Below are 26,366 nucleotides of genomic sequence, written 5' to 3'. Positions count from 1 at the left end.
ATTTCCATCATTTTTGGTCGGCAACCATTTTTATTTACAAAAACGTGCTTAATCCACCTAGCAGTGAGATGATACCTTTTTCTATCAATCCGCATGTGTTTTTTGCATGGATATTCTTCGGTGTTTTAATTCTCATGACATTATTTTAATGACCATCGTTTTAAGCAGCAATTTGAGATTTTAATCACTCATTACTCTGTAATGTCGAAACTGCAAATCGGATAGAATTTGAATCTAAAAGTGTGACAATCGTATGAACATTCCATGATATGTCGAAGTTATTTTCACTTTAGAGTTTACGGTTATTTAAGGTACTTCCAGAGCCGGTATTCAGGAACCAGCATAACCCAAACCGATTCGTATGGCCATATGACGAATAAATTGCAATATTTTTGAGTCCAACTTTGAAATTTTTCGGGATTGTCATCTTCTATATCAGTTTGAATTTGAAAAATTCTTCATTCTGTAATTCCAGAATCGGAAGTCAGAATTGGATAAAATAAATTGTTTATTGTTTATTGTGGAGCAGGGAAAAGCCCAGTGGAGCTGTTTTAGTTAAAATTTTCTCTCCAACAGGCATAAAACCTCCTCATCCTTTGCTTCAACAAATTACAATGATTCAAATGATACATAATACATAATATCTTAAAACTAAAACTTAGAAATTATACAATGATGAAAGAAAACTAGTACTAAATATACTTCTAATTACTAGAACCTATCGAGACAGACAACTGAGAAACAGCTTTTTTAGAACATTACGAGAATAATGAAGGTCATATACATTGGAGCAATTATTAAATAGGCGGCACATACTAGTCAAAGGTTCGTAATAACCGTGGTTAGTTCTAGGGTTGGGTATGAGGGTATTCTAAGAAATGCGTGGAAACAAAGAGTACGGTGATGAATATCTAAGTGTAACAATTGCAGAAGATCTGAACAGTCTATACGAGCATTTAGTAAATCAGCGACAAAAATGACACTGAAACCTGAATTCGAAAATCAGTGTTGCCGAAATCAAATAAATTCACCTGAGTACCTGTATAGTTTACATTTGTTTCAAAATGTTTAAAAATCAGTGTAGACATCTTTGAGAAATCGTAGTGCGAATGAATCTTTTAGGTACTTTCAGAATCTAAAACTGAATACCACTATAACTGAAATAAGTTTATTTGGTTATCGACTATCCAAATCTGCAAACCCGTTAAACCTGATTAATTTATGTGAAATAGACATTTTTATACCAATCACTCTGTATCCCCTAAACCGGAAGTTGGGTCTGACTGAAAGGCACGATGTTTTATTGGATCTTAAAACTTTTCAATTGAATCTTAAATGATTCTTAGATTTCATTTGAATCTTAGATCGGTTCAGCCATCTACAAGAAAAATGAGTTACACAATTTTGATTTCGTTTCACATATCATCCTGTAGTTCCGGAACCAGAAGTCGGATCCAAACATAATTCAGGGACCGTGTTTGGGAGCATGCGCCTTTCATATGAATCTGAGTTTATAGAAAAGAAAGTTTTCGAGAAAATTATGTGAAATTATTTGTCACACACGCATTTGCTGATCTCGACGAACTGATTCGAATGGTATATGGGTGTTACGTTCTTCCAGCTTTTATTGCTGTAAGTAGTTTTAATCAATATAATTATGGAATTGCTTTCAACTCGAAAATGCTGGTTTACATATGTCATATTCGAACGATTATGTTGCTAAAAACGAACCGTGCTAAAATCCGTCCAAGGCAATTGTATGTAACAGTATAAAAAATCATGTTTCACATTGCTCCCATGCATTTCTTCGCCATACAGCGCTCGAACCTCCTACTACTGGAATAAGGCGAAAAGTCGCTTACACAAAAATATCGATATCTCCGTTGAAAATGGACGGATTTTAAAAATCTACGGCTTGTTGGATAGCTATTACCGTGCGAAATCTAAGTCTGGAAACATATTCTGTTTTCAAGATCAAGTGTGACAGATACTGTCAAAAAACAAAAAATTTTGGCATAATACTTAGTATAACTCAAAAAGTAAACATTCGATCTCAAAACCATTCAATGCGTTCTGGGTGACGGGGAGACCTTTTATTTGCGACTAGTTTGATCAAAATCGGTCCAGCCATCTCTGAGATCTCGACCTCTTTGTTGCCAACACACATGCAGACACACACACGGACATTTGCTCAGTTCGTCGAGCTGAATCGATTGGTATATAACATTCGGCCCTTCGGGCCTCGGAAAATTTTTCTCGATTTCGAGTGAATTCTATACCCATTTTTTTTATTTATAAAAAATGGTAAAAAAATATACACACATTGACCGTATGGTTGTATATATTTATATATATAACTCTTTCTAATTACTTAGTGTCATTTTTCGTCGGTTCCGATCAATGAAACCTTACACCCTGTATGCTTGAGACACTTACCACATTCCGTCTAACTTAAAGAACCTATATTATCTCCTCTGATGTGCAATTAGTATTTGTACTCATCAAGAAGTATCGTTGCTTGTCGAATCAATTTCGCATTAAAATTCTCATCCAAATTTTTTCATCGACACTTGCACACTTGATTGTTTTGCCATAGTATTTCAATAGTATGGTTTAGTAGTTTATAAGTAACGTATATGTTAAGTTAGCGAGAAACTGCAATTTCTTATATGCGCTCAATTTCCTCCGAGATGGCATGTCTATCATGAATAATAAGTCATAATTTCATGATTAAAACGATTGATATCATGAACATTTTCATGATATCAATCATTTTTCTCATGAAATTTCATGGTTCATGATTTCATGATTAAAAAATCATGGTACCGGCAATAGATTTTTACCCGTAAAGCAAAGCCTTGGTATTAAATTCCTGTAGTCGAATTTGACCTTCTGTTTCAACAGACTTCGCAGCCGATTCAAAGTGTACAGAACCAGTGCATGGCTGGTGCTACGATTCTACTGACACTACGAATCCTTCCAGGTCGAGGCTCGAACATACGACAACTGGTTTGTAAGACCAGCGCCCTATGCATTGAACCGCCAACCCGAGATTTTTACCCGCGCAGAACCTATTTCAACAATCTTAGGTTACAAACCAGGTAACCAGTAAGCACATGCAACGCTCTTGAGACTGAATTAGGGCCGACTTCAGCAAAATATGCGGCTATTCATTGATAATGCGTATTTATGACTAGTGTACATCCTAAAAGCTGGATTCTGATTGATTTACAACAGATGAGCTTCCGATTGGCATATATATATATATATATATATATATATATATATATATATATATATATATATATATATATATATATATATATATATATATATATATATATATATATATATATATATATATATATATATATATATATATATATAAGTTAACGAAACGCGCTCACCATTTACTTATCTCAACTTTGTCCGGCAATAGACATAACAAATACAATAAAGTACACCAGTAGCAACGCCAGCTTACAGCATCGGATACCAGCTCAGCAGTTTACAATGTTTATAAAATATCTTTTCCAGAGAATTTAGAGACAAGTGAGGCCTTTGTAAACCTTTTCAAATTTGTAATAAATCACTTTAAGTCGAACCGTTGAACAGTACAGAGTAGTTTTTTTAAAAATCAGATCCGTCGCCGAAATAATTTAACTGGCGCAGTCGTAAAGGATCTTAGTGTCGCGAGTGAAAAAGTGTGGTGTTCGAATCTTCGACGGCTTATCGAGGAGTAGCAGCACTACCACCGGAAAGCGGCCAACAATAAACCCAGCGAGAGGAAATCGCTAAAATACGCTGCGACGGATTATCGCAAAACCTTTAGGTAAGTGCAAATTTATATTATTTTATAGAGTGTGTGAAAGTGAAAAAAGAAGTACAAGTGAAAACGAAAAAAAAAAATTTTTAAGTGAGATAACTAAGTAACCAAGTGACTAGTTTAACAAACCCAAATAAAATTTACAATGAATCCTATTCCAAACGAAGAAGAAACGGCAGCCGCTGCTACCGAGCGGATTATGAACGAAGCTGATCGAATTATTCGTTCACTTCAAACACCACAAGCGATCAGAGACCTCCCAATTTTCGACGGAAACCCCGTCAAATTGCACTCATTCATAAAAGCTGTGGACAATTTAATTCCCTTTTTGAGAGCTATGGGAAACACACCCTTTTTAGAGGTGTGGACCCAAGCCATTCGGAATAAAATAATCGGTGAAGCCGATACGATCTTAGAGGTTTATGGCACTGGCCTCGAATGGGAAGCCATGAAAGAAACATTAATTACTTACTATAGTGACAAAAGAGATGCTGTTACTCTAACACGTGAATTATTTGCTTTGGCACAAACTACCAACGTCGAAGAATTCTATGGACGTGTGCAGCACGTTATGTCGCTATTAATCAATAATGCTAATATAACCATTAACGACACAAGAGTAAAAGCTGATAGAATTCAAACCTATCAACAAAACGCACTACAAGTTTTTCTGGGCGGATTAAAAGAGCCCATAGGTGGGAATGTACGTGCGAGAAAACCATACACTTTGAAAGAAGCCTTCGATGCCTGTATAGAAGAACAAAACTTCCAGAAAAAATTTACACCGATCATTAACAATGCACCCCCCAGGCCACCGAAAAATCCATTTCTTCCAGCCTATAAAACGCCAATACAAGCTAACGGATTCCCTCAGAAACCGTATTATAATGCGGGCATGCCAAAATTTGTGACAATACCGCCTAGGAACGTTTTCGAACCCAAGCCTTTGTTTACGAAATTTCCAAAACCCACACCTATGGACATTGATCAGTCTATTAGGTCAAAACAAGTGAATTATATAAACAGAAATCCTCAACAAACCCCACAAAGACCACAAATTCACCCAGGATTGAAATCTCAATATACACAACCCTTCCAACCCCATCCAGCTCAACAATTTAGACCACTTCCACAACAGCAGTTTTTCCGAACAGGTCAACCTAGATTCCACGTAGAAGAATTACATAACATTGAACAAACACCGTATTTTGATCCATTCTATGAACATTTTAGTTACAATCCAGATATAACCCCTTACCCTTACCCTTATGAACAATTCGACTATTCAAACACATTTTGTATTCCAGAAATAAATACCACAAGCCAAAATGCATACGATCAAAATTCTCATCCAAAACTAGAAGGTCAACAGTTAGCAATTGAACATGTAGATGCTAGTACTGAAGACAATTTAAATTTTCCGGCGGATTTCGAACCACCGCCAGAAAAATAGAAGATAGGAATTTTATCCCATACATTCAAATGGATACCGAGTTAGGCAACCTAAAATTATTGATAGACACTGGCTCAAACAAAAATTATATTAACCCTGCAAATGTGAAAAACAAATCAATACTTAGAACTACTCCAATGTATGTACGAAACGTGAGCGGAAAACACGAAATAAATAAATTTATATTTTTCTCTCCATTCATTAATCAGCAACCTGGAAAATTTTACTTACACAAGTTTCATGATTTTTTCGATGGATTGATTGGATATGAAACTCTTCAATCCCTAGAAGCCACAATTGACTGTTCAAATAACTCTATTAAATTCCCTAATTATTCCATTTCAATGATGAGAAAATATCCTACAACCTACACATTGAAACTAAATTGTAACGAAGACGTGATTGCTGAACTACCTACCAATGCACCGAATGGTGATTTTTATATTGAAACCCTTCTGCCTCTCACACCCGACGTAGCCGTAGCACCAGGTATTTACAAAGCTAATAATAATAAAGCCACAGTAATTTTAACGAATCTCACGAACGCAGATGTCAAAATAAACCCGAATCGTCCACTCTTTGCGGAAATTAATAACTTCGAATTTGACACTCCTCAATTTACAACATGCAAGAAAAAGTTTAACTTTACCTCACAATTAAGATTAGATCATTTGAACCAAGAAGAAGCTTGTAAACTTCTAAAACTTGTTAAAGAATTTGAAGATATTTTCCACTTAGAAGACCAAAATTTATCATTTACAAACGCAATTAAACACCGCATTTCAACGAAAGATGATATACCAGTACACGCAAAATCGTACCGTTATCCTTACTGCCATAAAGCAGAAATCCAAAAACAAATTTCAAAAATGCTAGACCAAGGAATTATACAACCTTCCAATAGTCCATGGTCCTCACCAGTATGGGTGGTTGCGAAAAAATCAGATGCTTCCGGTAGGCAAAAATGGCGCCTCGTCATTGACTATCGCAAGTTAAATGAGAAGACAATTGAAGATAGGTACCCAATTCCTAATATTACCGATATTTTGGATAAATTGGGTAGATCGCAATATTTCACTACTTTAGACCTGGCATCTGGATTTCACCAGATCGAGGTTCATGAGGAAGATATCCCGAAGACAGCTTTTAGTGTCGATCATGGGCACTACGAGTTTCTACGAATGCCATTTGGCCTTCGTAATGCTCCATCTACTTTTCAACGAGTAATGGACAACATTCTTCGAAAATACATTGGAAAGATATGTCTCGTTTATATGGATGACATTATCGTATTTTCCACGAGTCTACAAGAACACATGGAAAACTTAAAGAAGATTTTTGAATGTCTGAAAGAATACAATATGAAGATTCAACTTGATAAGAGCGAGTTCCTTCATAAAGAAGTTTCTTTTCTAGGGCATCTCGTGACAGCAGATGGTGTAAAACCCGAACCGAACAAAATAAGTGTGATAAAAAATTGGCCATTACCCAAAAATGAAAAAGAGCTACGAGGATTTCTCGGAGTGGTAGGTTACTATAGAAAATTTATTCGAGATTTTGCCCGAATAGCAAAGCCATTAACGAAATGTTTAAGAAAAGGTGAGACAATTCAACATACTGAGGAATTCACGGAAGCCTTCGAAAAATGCAAAAATATTTTAACTAGTAGCACAGTTCTTCAATACCCAGATTTCAGTAAAGAATTTATTCTAACTACGGACGCTTCAAATCAAGCAATAGGTGCCGTGCTATCCCAAGGAGCTATCGGTTATGACAAACCCATAGCCTTCGCTTCACGGACGCTAACTAAATCGGAAGAAAACCTCGCCACTATAGAAAAAGAACTATTGGCCATCGTGTGGGCCTGTAAATATTTTAGGCCTTATCTTTTTGGCAGAAAATTTATTCTCTACACAGATCACCAACCATTGACCTATGGGTTGAACCTTAAAAATCCTAACAGCAAACTAATTCGTTGGAGATTGGCTTTAGAGGAATTTGATTACGAGATAAGATACAGACCGGGTAAACAGAATACTATAGCGGATGCTCTCTCTCGGTTAGAAATTAATGCTAACGAGTTAGAAGACGATACTAACACAGACAATGCAACTGTACATTCGGTTGACACCGACGACAGTGAATTTGTTCCCATGACGCTACACCCTTTAAATTACTATTCTAATCAAATTGTTCTTCAATTCTCAGATCGAGACGAAGAACAGTTAGAGCAAATTTTCCCCCGAGTATACCGAAGAACACTGAAAAAGGTAGCATTTGGTGTTCCTTTTATCATCAAAATATTCAAAGAATACATGAACCCTAGGAAAATTAATTGCATTTACTGTCCTGAACGTGTTATCCCTACCATCCAACTCGTTTACAAAAATTACTTCAATAGATGCAAAACTTTTAAGGTTAGAATCACCCAAAACATTTTACAAGACTTAAAAACCGAAGAAGAACAGGACCAGATTATCGAAACTGTACACGAAGAATCCCACCGAGGCATATGGGAAAACCAAAAAGCAATAGCCAGAAAATACTATTTTCCCCGAATGAAGAAAAAAATTCGACAATACATAAAACTTTGCCCCATTTGTAACAAAATGAAGTACGATCGAAACCCATTCAAGATAACATTAGCTGAATCCCCAATTCCCAAAAAACCTTTAGAGATTGTTCACGTTGATATTTTCATTTCACAACCAGATATGTTTCTATCAGCTGTTGACAAATTTTCTAGATTTGCGACCTTAATCCCAATAAAATCCAGAAGCATACCTGACTTGAGAAAAGCTCTTCTTGACTTGTTTAGCCGGTATGGAAGGCCAAAATTGATAGTTTCGGATAATGAGCCATCCATACGGTCTATCGAGGTTAGAGGTTTACTTGATAATCTCAATGTTGACATCTATTTCACGCCGTCAAATCACAGTGAAACCAATGGAATAGTCGAAAGATTCCATTCCACACTGGCAGAAATCTATAGATGCATAAAGGATAAATACGAGAGATTAACAAGTAAAGAAGTGTTTCGAATTGCATGCACCCTGTACAACGAGACAATTCATTCAGTGACGAATCTTAAGCCACGGGAAATCTTTTTTGGCTTGAAAGATAATGAAGAAAGACCACTCGACATCGAAGATATGGTTGGAAAAAGAGACCAACTATATGACGAAGTCGGGCTACAATTAAAACGCATTCAGAAAAAACACCTTGAACAACGAAATAAAAAACGCGAACATGAACCAGCACTAGAACCGAATGATGAAGTTTTTATCAGGTTGCAAGGAATTCGTAACAAAAGAAAAGCACGGTATTCCGCAATTCGAGTGCAACAGGATAACACAAAGACGTTTACTGATGCCTTGAATAGGAAACTGCATAAATCAAAATTAAAAAGAATCAGAAAACACTAATACTATTTTCTTTTGCAGATAGTGAACATGATGATACTATTATTCCTCTTCTTTCCGCTCATTCAAACCCAAACCATCCAAATTCTAAACCTTTCCCAAAATCCTGGACTACTTGCCTTACAAATAGGAACATGCATAATAAAAACAGGTCACCACAAAGTGTATCACGAAATCGATCTCGATAAATACATACCGCTTATTGATAAATTCAGACAAATCGTTGAGGGACTCAGGATTTTCCCAAATCTCAAGGACCTTACAGATGTATTGGAAGATAAACTCGAAACTGCAGAAAAAATTCACAAAACATTATATCCAAATAAAAGCAATAGAAGTAAACGAGGATTAATAAATGCTTTAGGCTCAGGCATTAAGATGATAACAGGAAATCTAGATGATAATGATCTGATACACATAAACCGTGACCTGGAGGAGCTCAGAAATGCTAATAATTACCTAGTCAGTGAAAATAATAAACAGGTACACATTAACAAACAGATTGAAACCAGGATAAATAGGCTAGTAGAGAACATTAATGAACAACAAACAAAAATTACAAAACAAATAATTGCAATGAGACAAGACCTAATCAATAATCGAAATATTAACCATAACATTACAGCTCTAGGAAACATCTTCAAAATTTCATATCAGCTAGACGTAATTATAAATCATCTTAACTCAATTTTTGAAACAATTCAATTAGCAAAAGCAAATGTAATATCTAAGAGATTTCTAGAAGCAGAAGAAAGTAGATTTATCAGCAATAGATTAGAAGAACAAAACATAACCTTATAAACTACGGATCAAGCCTACGAGTATCTAGACCTGCAAGCCGTTCACCAATCATCGAAAATATACTTTATTATCTTGGTACCCCAATTCATACCTGGCAGCTTTACCATCATACTCTTGGAACCGTTACCCATCGCTGGAAAAATTTTAAAATTACCAACCCACACAGCAATAATCAGTAAGGAAACCTCCTATTTTCTCACCACCCCATGCCAAAGAATTGAAAGCGAGCTACTCTGCAACTCCAAAAATCTACAAGACGTGTCAAAAGATGACTGTTACTCTAATATACTGAGAGGACTGTCCGGAAAATGTTCATTCGTCGAATCAGCAACCGACACCGAAATAAAACCATTGACAGATAACCATATTGTGATCAAAAATGTTACCATGGTTGAATTGATAACCGATTGCAACCTGACGAATCGCAATATCTCTGGAACTTTTCTCGTACACTTCACAAATTGCTCCGTCTCTGTAAACGACAAAACCTATAGCAGCTTCGAGTTGCATACAAAACAACCGGCAATCGTTATACCGTTCGAAGGAATCAAGATAGAAGAAAAGTTTTTGGAAACCAGCGTTACAATAGAGAAACTTCACAAATTTCAAATACTCAACAGACAAAAGTTGGAGTATCTACAAACTATACATTCGACAAAATACCTAATACATACGGGCCTGTCCATATTTAGTATAATTTTAGGGTTAATATCACTCATCTGTTTGATAAAGTTCATTAGACAGAGTAAGCTATTCAACAAAGACGAACAACTACCAAAACCAAATTCGGAAAGACCAAACAGTATCGGCCCGGGACGTGCCGAACTTGAGGAAGGAGAAGTTAACGAAACGCGCTCACCATTTACTTATCTCAACTTTGTCCGGCAATAGACATAACAAATACAATAAAGTACACCAGTAGCAACGCCAGCTTACAGCATCGGATACCAGCTCAGCAGTTTACAATGTTTATAAAATATCTTTTCCAGAGAATTTAGAGACAAGTGAGGCCTTTGTAAACCTTTTCAAATTTGTAATAAATCACTTTAAGTCGAACCGTTGAACAGTACAGAGTAGTTTTTTTAAAAATCAGATCCGTCGCCGAAATAATTTAACTTATATATATATATATATATATATATATATATATATATATATATATATATATATATATATATATATATATATATATATATATATATATATATATATATATATATATATATATATATATATATATTGGTACTCATAGAAGGCTACTTTACTGCCATTAGTAGTGCTTTCTGGTGACCGAGGAACTGAGTCATTATTGAAGTTTGGAGATCAAATGACAGACATCTCCGGTTCCGGAGGTATAGGCGTATAAGTGACGTGGACGGTAAATTACACTTTCTTATTATCGCTCTAAGACAGTGGTTTCCAAACTTTTTTGGTCGAGTGCCCACTTTGGCCTTTGGACACCCACCAAAATGTTAAAATTTTAAATTAATAGATTAACATTTAGTTTTTGTTCACCACATCCAGAGTAGTTCAATTGGTTGAATGATTTCCCCGGATCGGGAAGGTTGCGAGTTAAGAACTGTCTTCGAAATTTCATGTCGCTAGGTTTCGTATTTTAGTATCTGTGATCAGTTATCTGTGATTTTTCCAGTCTGCTTTTTCGTTGGGCAATGCATCAAAGCTAAACATTGGATGTGTTACCATACAAAATGTGGCTTAGGCATATGTGGCCAAAAGTGTGTATTTTGCGTAGGTGCGGGATAGCTTTTCAAAAAAATTGGCATAGGTGGCAGTTAATTTCGTACAACTCATTAGTTTTCGAAAACAATTCCCCATAATAAAAAAAAAAAAAACAGGTAATCGTCAGTAGTTCAGATTTTCAAATCACTTCACTTGCATATTTATTGGCGCAAACGTTGAATAATCTTGATTTCGTGATTGAACCGATTTATAGGTGAATTTTTGAAAGATTTTTATTAACAATTAACACATGGATCAATAAGTCCCAAGACTAAAGCAGAGATGGCGCTCGTAGTAAACCAGTAACCACGTTTTTCTAGAGTACTAACCTTTGCTTGAAACGGGTCAAAATTTTTAGTCGATCCAACCAGAAACAGCTGAGTTATCGAGGTTGGAGTAAAGTCGTTTTGTAGTTTGTTTAAAAAATGGAAAAAACCGAGCTTCGTGTTTTGATAAAACATTGTTTTTAATGGATAAAAACACCGTGCAAGCGAAACAATGGATTGAAAAATGTTATCCGGACTCTTGTCCATCAAAAGCAACGATTTGTCGGTGGTTCGCCAACTTTAAACGTGGTCGTACCGACAAAAATGACGCGGAACGCTCGGGTAGACCCGTGGAAACCGTTACACCGGAAAATGTGAGTGAAGTGACAAAAATTAAAATGAAAGATCGTAAAGTGAAGCTCCGTGAGATTGCTAAGATGACACAGATATCATATGGAAGTGTATTTACTGTCATTCATGAAAAATTGAACATGAAAAAGGTTTTTTCCAAGTGGGTGCCGCGATTGCTGCAATGCACCCTGCCACAAGTCGATGAAAACAATGGCGAAATTGAACGAATTGCGCTTTGATCTGCTTCCCCACCCCCCCATACTCGCCAGATTTAGCCCCCAGTGACTACTGGCTCTTTGCTGATCTTAAAAAAATGCTCCAGGGAAAAAGATTTGGCTCAAATGAGGAGGTCATCGCTGAAACTGAAGCTTATTTTGAAGCGAAAAATAAATTTTTTTATAAACATGGTATTGAAAAATTGGAAAAACGTTGGAACCATTGTATCACCCTAGAAGGTGATTATGTTGATGAATAAAAAAAAATTTTGCGAAAAAAAATGTTGTTTCCATTGTCCAGTCTCGGGATTTATTGATCCATGTGTTATATCGTAAAAAATCGAAAATGAGTCATTCTGAGAGAATTCTAAATGTGCACAGTCCGCAGTTCCGACGTCCCATATTGCGTTTAAACTTTGAAAGTTTGCATGTAAACTTAGAAACTTTTTCTCTTAATTGAATTGATCGCAAGTTGGCATCGAAGCAAAAGTAGCAACGTGTAAAATTTTGCTCGTCCATCGCGAAAATTCAAGCTACTCGCACACAAATTAGCCTAGAGTGATTAATGTAGCAAAACTGAAGGGGTTGAAGTTGAACACAGGTAGTCGTAAAATTGTCAAAAAGAATGGCCATCTGCTATCAGCAGAACCCTAACTTCTCCATCCAAGATTTCGTTAGTAAGCTGATAGTGCCATCTACAACCGTGCATTGAATTGAAAAACAAGCATAACTGTGATAAATCCAGATCGTGCGATAAGCAAATCAAGTCGGTCTGTCGCAAAAGCAGCGAATGAAGTTCGATTACCGGGTACAGAATGTTGAAACCTACATCAAGACATTCAGATTTAAAAGAAATTTCGTACAGGAATATTCATCTGTTACTGGAAGAGAGATTTCCAAATACCTTGGGAATATGAGTCGCGAGACTTGATGAGCGACATTTTAATCATGACCGCGATCATCAGCCAATAAATTTGTGTTCCGGAGCGTTGTTTCTTTTCTTCAAACAGTCCAAGAGCTTCGTTCTGTTTTGGCTGGAATGATCGTCTCGGCATCATGGAGTGGTATTTCACGAATAACGTCATGCTCAAGGAAATGCCCTGCTCCCAAGATGCCAGACCTACGGCCAATAGAAAAATGATGACCAGTTTGGAAATCACTGCTCTAAGAGATCACTTATGCTCTTTTGGGTATTAGGTATTTAATAGACTTCTAAGGGGTCTTAGAGAACATTTCCGGTTCTAGAGATATAATAAGATATAAGAGGTGTAGGCAACAAACCGCAGTTTCTTTGATATTTTAAATTTTCCCGGAGATATCTGAACCATTTTTGAAAAACGTAATCTCATCTGAAAGCTACTATTGGATTGTTAGATTAGACTGAATGACACATGGCGATTATTCCCAGTCCCGGCGATATGATCGTATAAGTGACGTAACTGACGAAGTGAGCTTCGCTGACTCAATGATGGCTTAATCGATTTAGACAATCTTAAACTACAAAGTGGCCTCGGATCAAGTGCAAATATATCACCGTGGGCTCTTTCGGTACCGGATGTATAATCTAATAAGTGACATAAACGACTAACCGCACTCTTTTCAATCTGCATAATTTTTTCGTTGATGGTTGTAACCATAAAAACCACTGAACAATATATGTTTGTAAAAATTTTGAAAAGTAATGAATTATAACGTAATGAAATTCAACCAATACTTCATAGAGACATATGTCAGAAGAAAATGAATAATTTAATATCTTTGAGATCTGTAAATATCTCAATGGCAAGTTGAAGTATAATTAAGAAAATATTATTTAAATGACAAGAGACTAGCATTCCTGGCTAGATGCAAAAAACAAACAACGATCAAAATAATAACCAATATTACTATTATATCTTGTCTTCTCTGCTGTCATAGTGATACTTGATATTTTCTTGATAATTTATCGAAGAAATATAAAGATGTTGTACAATATCAGTTTAGGATTAACATTAGTTATTACATCTTATTTCCTTATTGATGAAATGTCCCAGTATCATGCAGTTCAATTAATCCATTAGGTATATCTTCAAATAAAACACTATTGAATAAACTACATCAGCATCAGATAAGATATATGCCCATGATATTTTTAGTTGAATTATAGAAATAAAATGCTGCTATCTATAATATTACAATGACAGAATTTTATATTGTGTTGCTATTTTTTCATGCAGGCTTAGCTACGGTTTTAACTCTTATTTCAAACTAAATAAATTTCTAATATTGAGATGTCTGGTCTTAATAATTGAATTAAATTTGTTATTAGTTTGGAAATCTCTTCTACACGAGTTATCACACCACTAAAAAAATGTGACTCTCTTCCAGTGCGTCGCTGGTCCGCGTGGTCTGCCTGGAGCAGTTGTTCGGCGAAATGCGTCCAAATCCGACGGCGAGCCTGTCGCACCCAAAGTTTGGATTTTTACGACAAAGCTCTGGTGAAGCACCACCAGCAACTGGCCGCCCTGATGGATGACCAGGATGAGCAGGGCAACAGTGCCTTCGGTTGTCACGGCAAGGACAGCCAGTCGATTGTTTGTCGCGGCGGGGATTGCAGAATCGATGACACAGGTAGGTTCATTAGCGTTTTTTTTCTTACAGATGCAGAAGAATTTGAAAGAAAGTATCGCAGTCTAAGCTTCGCGAAAGCCATTTCACCGAAAACTGTTTTGGTTTTTTCGCCGAAAGTGTTTTTTCGATGAAAGGATATTTAAACTGAAACACATTTTAGATATGATCAAATGGCCGTAAAATCAATGTAGTATTGCATTAGAGCCCAACGGCTTCCTAAAAACGAACGACTGCTTAACTTCCTGATACTCTGACAGGTGATTTTGTTATTCAATGGTTGTTTTTACGGTCCTCGTCAGGAAAGCGTATGCTAACCTTTGAACATGAACTTTATGTTGAAATAAAAGTGTCAGTTGAAGTTATATTACGCAAATAACGGATCGCGGCCTTTGACATGCAGACGACAAACTTCCAAATGCTTATTTTGATAAAGATCAGAACCAGTGATCGAAACGTCGGATAAAAACTGTCGAATACATCACATTATTAGTGTTTTTTTTAAAAAAAATTCTTGCTGCCCCAACAATTATTTATTTTTACATTTAGTAGATAATTGATGTGGCGAAGCTACATAATCGAAATCAAGATGACTCAACGGCACAAACCTGCGGGTTGGGTTTGCCGCCGACCCATTGTCAGAAGTGGCAACCTCCCGCATAAAGAAACCAGAAACCGCCCGGTCAATTGTCCGGTCTACCTAAAGCTAGAATTCATTGTCTTAAGTAGGTCCGAACGAGCGGCAGCGAAATCGACCAGCACGCGAACAAAAACGGTGGAACCGAATTAGTAGCTTTTTTACTTGCGTTAAGTTAACGGAAAAGTGCCACAAACAATTTCCTGGTAGACAAAAATTGCCCAACCCAAACATCAAAGCAAATGGTTTGATGTTTAGTAGTTGTAGTCAACTAGATCACCTAGAATTTCCATTCTGAAGATTGTAAAACAACCTTGAAAGTTCAATCAAACGAGTATTCTTTTTTTAAATAAACTCGGGTAAATGATTATATCCGTCATTTTAAACAGCAATATTTCAGATGAGCGATTGTGGGTCAGTATAACGGGCGTGAACACTTTCATCTTTCATATAAGGGCAGTTGTATTGTAGCATTAGGTGAAAGGATCCATTTGGTGAAATGACTTTCGCCGAAACGGCTTCTGGCGAAATTACTTCCGACCGGAAAACGATCGATGCGGAATTTGATTAGCAGATATTTGAAAACTATATTTAAGCCCGTTCCAAAAACGTTCATAAAAACCCTAACAATATTCATATATTCATTCCAATATATTTATTATACAGTCCCTTTTTTACGAAAAAACCCCAAAATAACGTTAACTTTTTCAACGAACTGATTTGATTTAGGAATCCTTGATTTGGATCGCAAATAAATGTTTGGGTTCATATTACCCTAGGTCAGTGGTCGAGAACCTTTTGAGCCAAAAGAGCCATAAATGCTATTTAATTTTTTTTAATAGCCACAAACTTTTTTCTTAACAACAATAAATAGTACTTGAATAAGGAAAGTTATTTGAAGAAAGATAAAGTAACTATTTGAATTGGCTCAAAGTGTTTGTCGTTTTTATTTGTGTTATCAATATTTACTTTAAATGTTAGAGCGGTTTTGTTGACTACGAGCTACTGAAATGTGTTATCTAATTCATTTTAATTTTTTTCTACAACAGCACTGAAATAATTTGTGTCAGGTTTTATCGCAATATTGCTTTAGAAATTGTAAATAAAGTACTTTTTCGCTCTAAACTGTACTTCAAAATAATAGATTTTTTTTTCGAAGCAAACAAGTTTATGTGTCAAAACATAGGCTGGGTTTTTTATTATTATTACGTTTTCGCTTGAAATAAAACCCATTCCAGCTTTTAGTGCTACTGCTGTCAAATGTATGTCACAAATCTCCGAATAACCAGAAGAACGTGCCACTTGAGCCAATTTGTTCTGATTCCACTTGGGGATGGAGCTAGGTTAGTTTCAGTTATCTTCAAGTGAAAACGATTTCAATCCATTAAGTTTAATCCTGCACTCTTTGATTCAAATTTGCTGCTCGTTAATTTTTGATGAAAGCTTTCAGTGAATATGAGAAACCAATCCATTGTGTGTTACAGAAATTTTGCGAGTTTTTACAGACCGCTTAGTTGATCACACGTTGTTTTAAAGATTTTTCCTAATACTTTCCAAGTAGTACGGTAAATTTTGATAATCAGCGATTACGGTAAAAATACAGGATGAAATGTATAATCAAATGACAATAACCAAATCTGAAAAACTAAAACTGCGACTACTTTGTAAAGACTAGAGCAGGGTAAGCATGTGAGATCTGCCCTCGAAAAGAATTCCTTTTTATACCACATTCAAAAGAGCTTAAACTGGAGATAAATTTCCTAAAATTTCAACCCTTTAACTGCCATAGTGACGGAGCTAGAACGGTGCTATTGACTTTCAATTTATTTGAAGTTTGAAGCAATAACTCCCTCTGAATTTTAACAAAAATACCAGGAATGTTTTGTTGGAGAGGTTTACATTTTTTTTCAAGTTTATTGGTAATATATTTCTTGCATGAAACCTATTTAAAATTTGGAAACATGATTTCTCACACTTCCAATTGTGGTACCACACTTGATTTTTTTGTATTAAATGGATAATTTTTGGTGCTGTTTTGTTGTTTGTGAAAATGCTTTGGTGTCATATATAATATTTGAAAGTAGTATTTCATTTCTTCTAAAAAATTTCACAACCAACCATGCGTTTCCAATGAAGCTCTATTTGCAGGAAACGCATGGTGCTTAGCTGTAGTAGTTATGAACAATGCGTTTCCTTCCAATAAAACTTTAATGGAGACGCATGGTTGATTATTAATTTATTTTCAAAAATGCTCGGATATTGAGCTTTTTTACATTTAAAAAACCCTTCTTAATCTACCTAGTGGTGTGATAATGCCTTTTTCTTTCTTCAAAATAGTCTCATGATTTTTTTATCTGTTTATAGATAATCTCTGACACTAATTTGGGCTCATTTTTTATTTAACTTTGAGAAAAGTGACGCTAATCTAAAAACCCTTCTTAGTCCACTTAATGGAATTTTCATAGATCTTGAAAAATCACCATTGACGTGAAATTTCCGAAACCGAAAAAATTTTGTTGATGCCAAAAGTCTTAGAATTGCATGAAACGTCGAGATTTAGTGTTATCTTGAAAAAAAAAATTTTGCGGAAAATTGACTTTCTGGGACTTTGAAAAACATCTCAAAGTCCCAGAAAGTCGATTTTTCCCAAAAAAAATTTTTGAGATGACACTAAATCTCGACGTTTCATGCAATTTCAAGACGTTTGACATAAAAAAAAAATATTTTCGGAAATCCCATGTACTCCCCCCTATGGTAACTTTTTAAGATCGAAAATTTTCAAACCTTATCCGCTGGGTAGCACCTCTTACCTATGTCCGATTGAAGTCAAATTTTGCATGGGGACTTTTTTCGAGATACTTCAACTTTTGAACAATAGCGCTTAACTAAATTGGAGGTGATCCCAAAATATTGGCACCCTTATATACATTAGAGCGATAAAAAACAACGCGTTTTGTCGGTTACATCACTTATACCATCATATCTTCGGAACCAAAAGTCGCAATCATTTAATCTTCAAACTTTATCAATGGCCTGATAGTAGCTTTCAAACAAGCCTAAGCTTGTTGAAATCGGTTCAGCCATCTCCGAGAAAATTGCGCGGTAAAGAAACAACACGTTTTGTGGGTTACATCATGTATACCATCATATCTCCGGAACCAAAAGTCACAGCCATTTGATCTTGGAACTTCAATGGCCCGACAGTAGCTTTCAAATGTTTAAATGTTTAAGTTTGATAAAATCGGTTCAGCCATCTGTGAGAAAATTGAGCGATAAAAATATCTTCGAAAAGTGCACACACACAGACATTTTCGGATCTCGTCTAACTGAGTTGAATGGTATATAGCACTATGGGTCTCCGAGGCTCCGTTCGAAAGTCGGGTTTTCCAGCAATTCTAATACCTTTCTATACAGAAAGGCAAAAATATGAAACCAAAGCACTTCAACGAGTCAAAAATTGTTTTTTATTGCCTAAATTTCTGAGTTGCACCAAAATCTGAAGAGTGCAAAAATATGTTTGTAATTTTTAAGCATTTTTTAACCAAGAAAACTATAAACTTTCCTGACAATGCCTAAAACATCTTCGATTGATTTTAAATTTTTCGATTGAGCGGTTGCTTCTGAAACCAATATGACGGTTAAAGGGTTGACATTTTGGGAAAATGCCTCCAGTCCATGATATCAAATATGATATAATGGCATTAATTTCCTTTGGAGCAGATTTCACATGCTTACCCGGCTTTAACTTTTGAAAAGAGTGACATTGTTGAGAACCAGTTGAAAAGTTTTTAGTGTCAGAAGCATATTGCGGGTATGTGTCTGGTTATCATATAAAATTTTCATCATTTCACACAATTTTTTATTGCATTATTTTCACTGAAGTTATTTATAAATAAAAATCGCACACTCTTTGAAGTTTCAATAAAATAAATTATCAAAAAGGACATTAATTTTGCTAAAGCATCCGTTAGAATTAGAAACTTTTACAGATCTGCTAAGTAGATTTTAAAAGATCGACGAAAGTACTATTACCAAACGCTTTATAATAAATTCAAATATCAACTAATCAAACGGTAAGCTGTTGAAAATGCTGTAAATGTTTTCCAAGCAAATAAAATTTTTGCAATCATTTGTCATTTTATAATTCAGAGTGGTGAAATGTATTTATCTCATTCAAACACGAAGCAAAACGTTTCAACACTAGACTTTTCGAGTGTCATTGCTTTTTATTGTGAAGGAAGAGTTCGGAAAATTAAGTCTTCATTTTCCAGAACGCTATAAAAAGGCGCGATGACCTTCATTATTTCAACCAGAAATGCTTTTGCTTGGAAAATACATGTGGTAATTTTACACGTTATTTTACGAGATTTTGCACTATTATTCAGGGCTTGCAAATTGAAGCAACGAATATTAACAAAAGGGTTTCACCATCTGTGCTATTCACACACATTCCATTCCATTCACATTCCATTCAGGTAGAATTCACAGCGCAACCCAAGCAAGGAAAGCCTGCTTCGTTCGTTCATTAGTTCATGAATATGCCCACTATCTGAGACCTATGCTTCACGAGGTTAGCATTTGATGAATGGTTCTCATATTGAAGATGCCTATGAGGAAACTAAATTCATAACTTTTAGTTCCGATGAATATTAATTTAAAGAACATTGCTTTTAATGTTTCTAGGATATGTACACAGTGTAAACTCCCAAGAAACAAATTGATCGTTCTGAAAACGGGCTGAAATGCAAAATTTCTGTTATACAATGTTTAAATGTGATCAAATTTGGTCTTTGAATGCGAACATTATGTTCAAAAATGATTTCTGTAAACCTACACTGTGAAAACACCGTAAACATTGCCTATTTGATTTTGCTTCGCGTCATGTAGCACGCCGTGAAGCAAGGCCTTCTTTCTCATACAATACTAACGAGAGCGAATCCTACATTTCATTACATTTCCATGGATTGCTTATTTCATTTGTTAACTGAGACTGAGTGCACAGGCAATTTACTATAGGCAAGGGAATTGATCTGCTCAGTAGCATACACTCTCACGTATTCAGTTTCTCTCTAATATAGGTCTCTCATTCAGCTATGTCAAGCAAAGTGTTCACAGCAGATGTTTTTTTGTTGCTTCGTTCGTTTGAGGATTCACAATACAAACCCTGCTATAATTACGAGTCAGAAATTATAAGTCTAGGTTAGGTTCACTGCGAATCTCCCGCGAAAACTGTTCAATAGTAAAATCAAGTTCCATGTTGAAATGTGGTACCGATGATTATTAAATTGTATTTATTGATGAGCATCACTCATTGGTAATAAAATATGCCGTTTGATGTTTTACCTTTCTCCATATCGAACTTTACCCAAGTCTGGAAAATATCAGAATAAAAATCGATTCGCACTTGCAAATTTGCACATAAATATTTGTTGAAATTTCGGAATCCAGGTGAGAAACCCATCATGACGATTAAATATGGCTTCAACTCGAATGCCTCCCAGCCGTCTGCTAGGTGATCGATCACTTTATTAACGAATCAATTAATATTGCATACAATAGCACGTAAATTAAATTTTATTCTACGCACTTCTCTTTCCATCGAAAAGAGAAAAAAACAAACGCACATCCGAAGCGAACCGTATCACGTCTCTCGCGGCTAATTTGAATTGAATGAAATTGAAAAGGAATTGATTGTATCCGATCGATTGCATTGGTGCACGAAGCATGCACGTACAACAAAGTGCACTGGAAGGTGTACCACCGGCAAGAATCGCATCGAAAAGTTTGGCCGCTGCAGCTGCAACGAGAGTACCTTCGCATTTGCATCAATGCGGTGTGATGTTGGAAAAATACGTAAACCGTGCTGAAATTGAGTTTGATATGCGGTTGGGTGAAAAAAAAAAGCCTCGAACTCGTGTGGCTTCGCAGCCTTTCGCACTGGGTTTGCAATCCCCATGTCCCTGCGAGTGAATAGAGTCGTAATTGAAAAATAAACGTAATGAAAGTAATCAGCTTCGGGTTTCGACATATTTGTATCGTTTGGGTGTTTTCTGGTGATGATGATTTTTTTTATCTCTGCTATCGTAACAGCATAGGTTTGTGGAGCATTGCTGCGCCGGTGTCTGATTTTGCCTGTCGCCACTCGAAGAATCAAATTTTATAACTGCAATAACCTTTATTTCTCTAAGACATAGTTTAACGATTATGTCTAAATTAGATCTAGAATTAGTTTGTTGGAGTCCATTCATTTTCAACAGAGATATCGATCTTTTTGTGTAAGCGACTTTTCTCTCTATTCCAGCAATAACTAGGAGTTTTGGGCGCTGTATGATAAAACGTTGTTTGGGAGCAATGTGAAACACGATTTTTTATACTGTTACATACAATTGTTTCCAAGTACCAAAAAGACTGTGTACAGCATCCTTTCTAATGACATTTTGCCTCGGACCGATTTGAGCACGGTTCGTTTTTGGCAACATAATCGTTCGAATATGACATATGACAATTCCATAATTATATTGACTTCTTACTTAATTCCATAATTATACTACTGCTTACAGCAATAATTGCTGGAAGAACATAACACCCATATACCATTCGAATCAGTTCATCGAGATCGATAAATGCGTGTGTGACAAATGATTCTACTCAATTTTCTCAGGAATGGTTCTTCAACTGAGAATTCGTATACTTCCAAACAAGGTTCCTGAATTATATTTTGATCCGACTATTGGTTCTTGAGCAGTAGGATGATATGTGTAACGCTACATCCAAACATGGCAGGTACTGGCGGAGCTTACAAACTTGCGCTCAGGCAAGAGTATTTTTACCAGATTTGGATTTGAAATTGTCTAAATGTCTAGTGCATTTTTCCAAGCATCTTTCAGCTTGCTAAATATTATCCGTGTGATTGTGTGAATTGATCATATCTCCTGATATATAACTGTCCCACATTGACGCAACTACGAATCCAGGTTTTTGGTTCTCCAAACATGGTTGAATCTGTGTATGGGGAGCTAAAATTGAAACATATTCTATCGTTTATCTTCCCATGTGGTAAAGAGCTATGGACTGAGGGATTCATCGTTCTTGCTGGAGCGATTGAATCTTTTTTATTTCTACTGAAAAAAGTTTCAGCGGATTGTTTGACATTCCTTATGGGGTACCGAATATATTTTTGCTCATAAATATTGCGAATCGTTCGGCATTATTCCGGTAATGCAGTATGGTTTCGCTTTTATGAAATCTCTAAATTCTTTTGGGGGTAGAGGGTTTTGTGAAATGTTACATGTGTAACATGCGCGCTTGTGGTTTTAGGAAATTTTCGATAGAAAATTTGAAAAATTTGCCTTAACCTAAAACATACAGACCTTTGAAAAACTTTTATCTATCTGCAGGGTGAAAATGGCTGTAAAATTCGGAGGATTTTCCGAGTGTTATTACAAAAAACTCAGAAAAATGAGTGTTTTTGAGATCTTTCACAATTATTTGGAAAAATATTGTGAATTTCATATAACCGATTCGTTATATTGTGACGATTTGGAAGTGCTGGACGACGGCCTTAAAATAATGTCATGTCATTTTTATCGCAGATGGCTGAACCGATCTAAGATTGAAATGATATCTAAGAAATAAGTATGTCGCAGTACGGTGAAGTTCTTTCCATCGAAAGGGAAGTATGGCGGAATTTTTTTCCGGGTATCCGGAATGGCGTGCGAGTGGTACGTATGCAACTACGTAAAGCAATTCCATCTTACATCATTTGTGATCAAGACGGGATACATCCGTGTAATCCGTTGATTACGTATGAAAATCAATTGGTTACATGTCAGTTTTGTCAAATGTAAACTATGCAGCTTTTTAGGTGAATTTAACTGACTTCGGCTACACCGATTCTCGAATTCCGGTTCCGGTATCGAATCGTAGTATCATAAATAATAACGCTCTAGAAGTATTATGAATAATAACGGAAAACTGTGTGGAACTTAATTCGACATCTCATGGATCAATTGATTGTCAAAGGTTTAGATTCAAATCGGTTCGATCCGATTTGCAGTTTCGACATTACAGGGCTCTTTTCCCAGGGCTGAATAAAATCTCAAACTGCCGCTTTAAAACGCCGGTCATTGAAATAATGTCATGAGAACTAAAACTCCAAATAATATTCATGCAAAAATTACATGCGGAGTTATAAAAAAAACGGTATCATCTCACAGCTAGGTGGATTGAGTAGGTTTGTCTAGATTAGCATCACTATTCTAATATGAAAAGTTAACGTAAATATCAAGCGCTTGGTTTGAGAAATGATTCCAAAAATGTGACATAAACGCAGAAGCATGCTTTTGTGAACTACTTGAATCAATCTGAATAAACCGGTGTCAAAAATGAGCCCAAATTGGTGTCAGAAATTATCTTAATGAAAAGGGAAAAAAATATTTTAAGGAAAGAGAAAGTCATTATCGCACCACTAGGTGGATTAAGAATAGATATTTTTCGAGAGAACTAAGGGTGTGTTGATCTTATGTTCTGTAGATGATCAATTTCATGCTCAAGTAACAATTAGATGATCAGCAATTTATAATGAAATTTTCAGTTGTTTGAAAGAACCATACTTAACTTATACAAATTAAAGTTTTCTAATTTTTTTGGTATCAACGAGTATGAAAGATGAAAATGGTTCAAAATGTCAAAATTAACACGCTTCATTCGTTCAAGTCTGCACAGTTAACTTTTGATACAAGTAAACTAAATATTAAAGACCTTTTTGATATGTTCTTCCATTGAAATTATTGTAATTCGTACCGTGTGTGCTTCTGTAGCCGAACAATGTTTTACTCTCTTTTGTTCTGTCTTGTTAGTTTGTGGGCTAGAATAATGTGTCGTGAATTCTTTGCGCTTGCAATTCTAAAGCACAATTCAATTAAAATATCAACTTATCAGAACGATTTAGATATTGAGAAGTGCAAAGTTTCATTCGTATTCACGTCATCCAGTTATGTCTCTGACATTACCAACCGACTTTTTTTCCTTAAAAAGGTCCATTTTGCGATGTATGAACAGTTGGTAGGGAACATAATCACTTATCTTGGGACAAAATGTTATCAAAGTCAAAAATGTTTTTTTTGTAAAACGATTTCAAATTTTCGAAGTGAATTCAGTGTAGGACTCGATAAGTATATCACAGTATTCTTACTAAAAAATTTGACAGATTATATGAAAATTACTAGTACAACACTTTTATGTATGAATTTAACGTTTTTTCACTATAACTATTTGAAAAAAATAATAGAAATATTGCCCTTAAAACAATCTAATTCCAATGTGTATCAAATAACTTATAGTAAAATAATTGATATAAATAGTTATTTTGAGGGATAGTGCAGCGGTGGCAAGTGTGTGTTGATTAGTGAAAAGTGTTAAAAGTATTATTTATTCAATATTATTGATTCACGAAACTAAAAAAGGCGGATGGGTAATGTCATGAGAAATAATTGGATGATGTGAAAACGAATTAAATTGATGAATCAGTTTCTTTGATGTTAAAAACCTAAATTCTGGATCTGGAATGCAGGAACAAAATTTTGGAGCCGAATGCTAGAACTGAATTCGGAAACCAAGTTATGATTCTAGATTTTGGAGCTGAACTCTGAGCCTGAATTCTAAAACTAATTGTTGATCCGATCACTGAACCTGTGCTCTGGAACTGAATCCCAGTATACGATTCTGGTGTGACACTGAGTTCTGAACATGAATTCTAGCACAGAACTATGGACATGGATTCTGGTATGCAGCTGAATTTGAGCTTCAGAATGATGGTCCAGGATTCAGTTTTCAAATCCGGATACAGAACTCTGCTCAAAAATTAAGTTCTAGAATCCAGAATGCGGAATAGAACTGAGTTTTGGGATCAATTTCTCAACTCAGAACGTGGATTCTGGCAAGCATTTGAAAATCGAATACTGGAATATAACTGAATTTCGGACCGAAATTCTGGTCCAGTATTTCGATCTTAAGTTCCAGAACTGAAACTGAATTCCGGATAGTAATTTTGGGACTGAATTCTGACCTCAATTTCAGTACCAGGATTCGGTTTCAATATTCATATTCTAGTCCAGAACTCATTTCCGAATTTTAGTTCCAAAGTCCTGGTCTAGACTCAAAATTCTGATCTCAGTTCCAGAATTCAGTTCTGAAATTTGTTTTCAGTTTCAGAATTCTGAAACTCGAATCTAGCTTTGGATTCTGGATGAGGAACTGAATTTTAGATCTGGATTCTGGAAATCTGGTCTTAAATTTTGAAACTTAATTCCAGACCCTGAAGTCAACAAACGCATTCAAATCAATACAAAAAATCCAGTTTAAAAAGAAACACGAGAAAAGTCAGCGAAAATTGTCTAACCTTATTGTGAACGTTCACTAAACTTATTATTTTCACTTCCAATTTGCATATATCAACGGATAAGTAATTCTAATAGTACTATAGTAAGGGGGTGGGGGGGGGGTTGGTGTGTTAGTTCTGTTGAATTTTTCGGCCGTTGTTCAGTTTTCGAGGCATTTTGCTGCATTGTGAACGATCAGCAGCTGGATGACGCAATCGTTCTTGTTAGAATGATGCTAATCCGAACTATTTAAAGAAAAATAAGTTTAAAAATTTGACCCTTTTCAAATGACAGTCTAGATCAACTTTGTAAAAACAAAGTACGCAAAGTGTCTTTTTGTGACAAAATATGCATTTCCAGAAAGTTTCAATTGAATCTGAGAGGGTGCTGTCAACATTAGTTCGAGTTGGCGTGAAATTCGCCTGTCAATGGTTGGCCAAGGACAACCTAAAATTTCCTATGCTTCGGATTCTCAAAATAAATAAATTTCACATCTTCCGTCACGATCCGGTGCGGAAAACCCCTTGATTCTCGTAACTAGAGAGCTAAATTTCGCTCACCGTTTTTCGCTTTTCCAACTGTCTAGAATTAAGCATATGAAGTACCATTTTTCCACCTTCTAAATCTTTCTCATGCTGTGTAGATAAACGGCAATGGCTTGGTGACTAA

At 35.7% G+C, this 26,366-nt stretch overlaps 1 protein-coding gene across 3 annotated transcripts in view; it reads left to right on the top strand.

Annotated features, from left to right (window-relative positions):
- LOC131429619 (netrin receptor unc-5-like) overlaps nucleotides 1-26,366 on the top strand; it is a 330,312-nt gene that overhangs the window by 235,888 nt on the left and 68,058 nt on the right. For all 3 annotated transcript variants that reach the window (XM_058593852.1, XM_058593853.1, XM_058593854.1), the window contains one exon: nucleotides 14,442-14,684. In XM_058593852.1, the coding sequence (XP_058449835.1) occupies nucleotides 14,442-14,684 (243 nt within the window). The remainder of the gene's footprint in view (nucleotides 1-14,441; nucleotides 14,685-26,366) is intronic.

Source organism: Malaya genurostris, chromosome 2, assembly GCF_030247185.1.
Source record: "Malaya genurostris strain Urasoe2022 chromosome 2, Malgen_1.1, whole genome shotgun sequence".
Lineage (NCBI taxonomy): Eukaryota > Metazoa > Arthropoda > Insecta > Diptera > Culicidae > Malaya > Malaya genurostris.
Note: the sequence above shows the minus strand (reverse complement) of the source record. Positions and strands in the feature narration are given on the sequence as shown.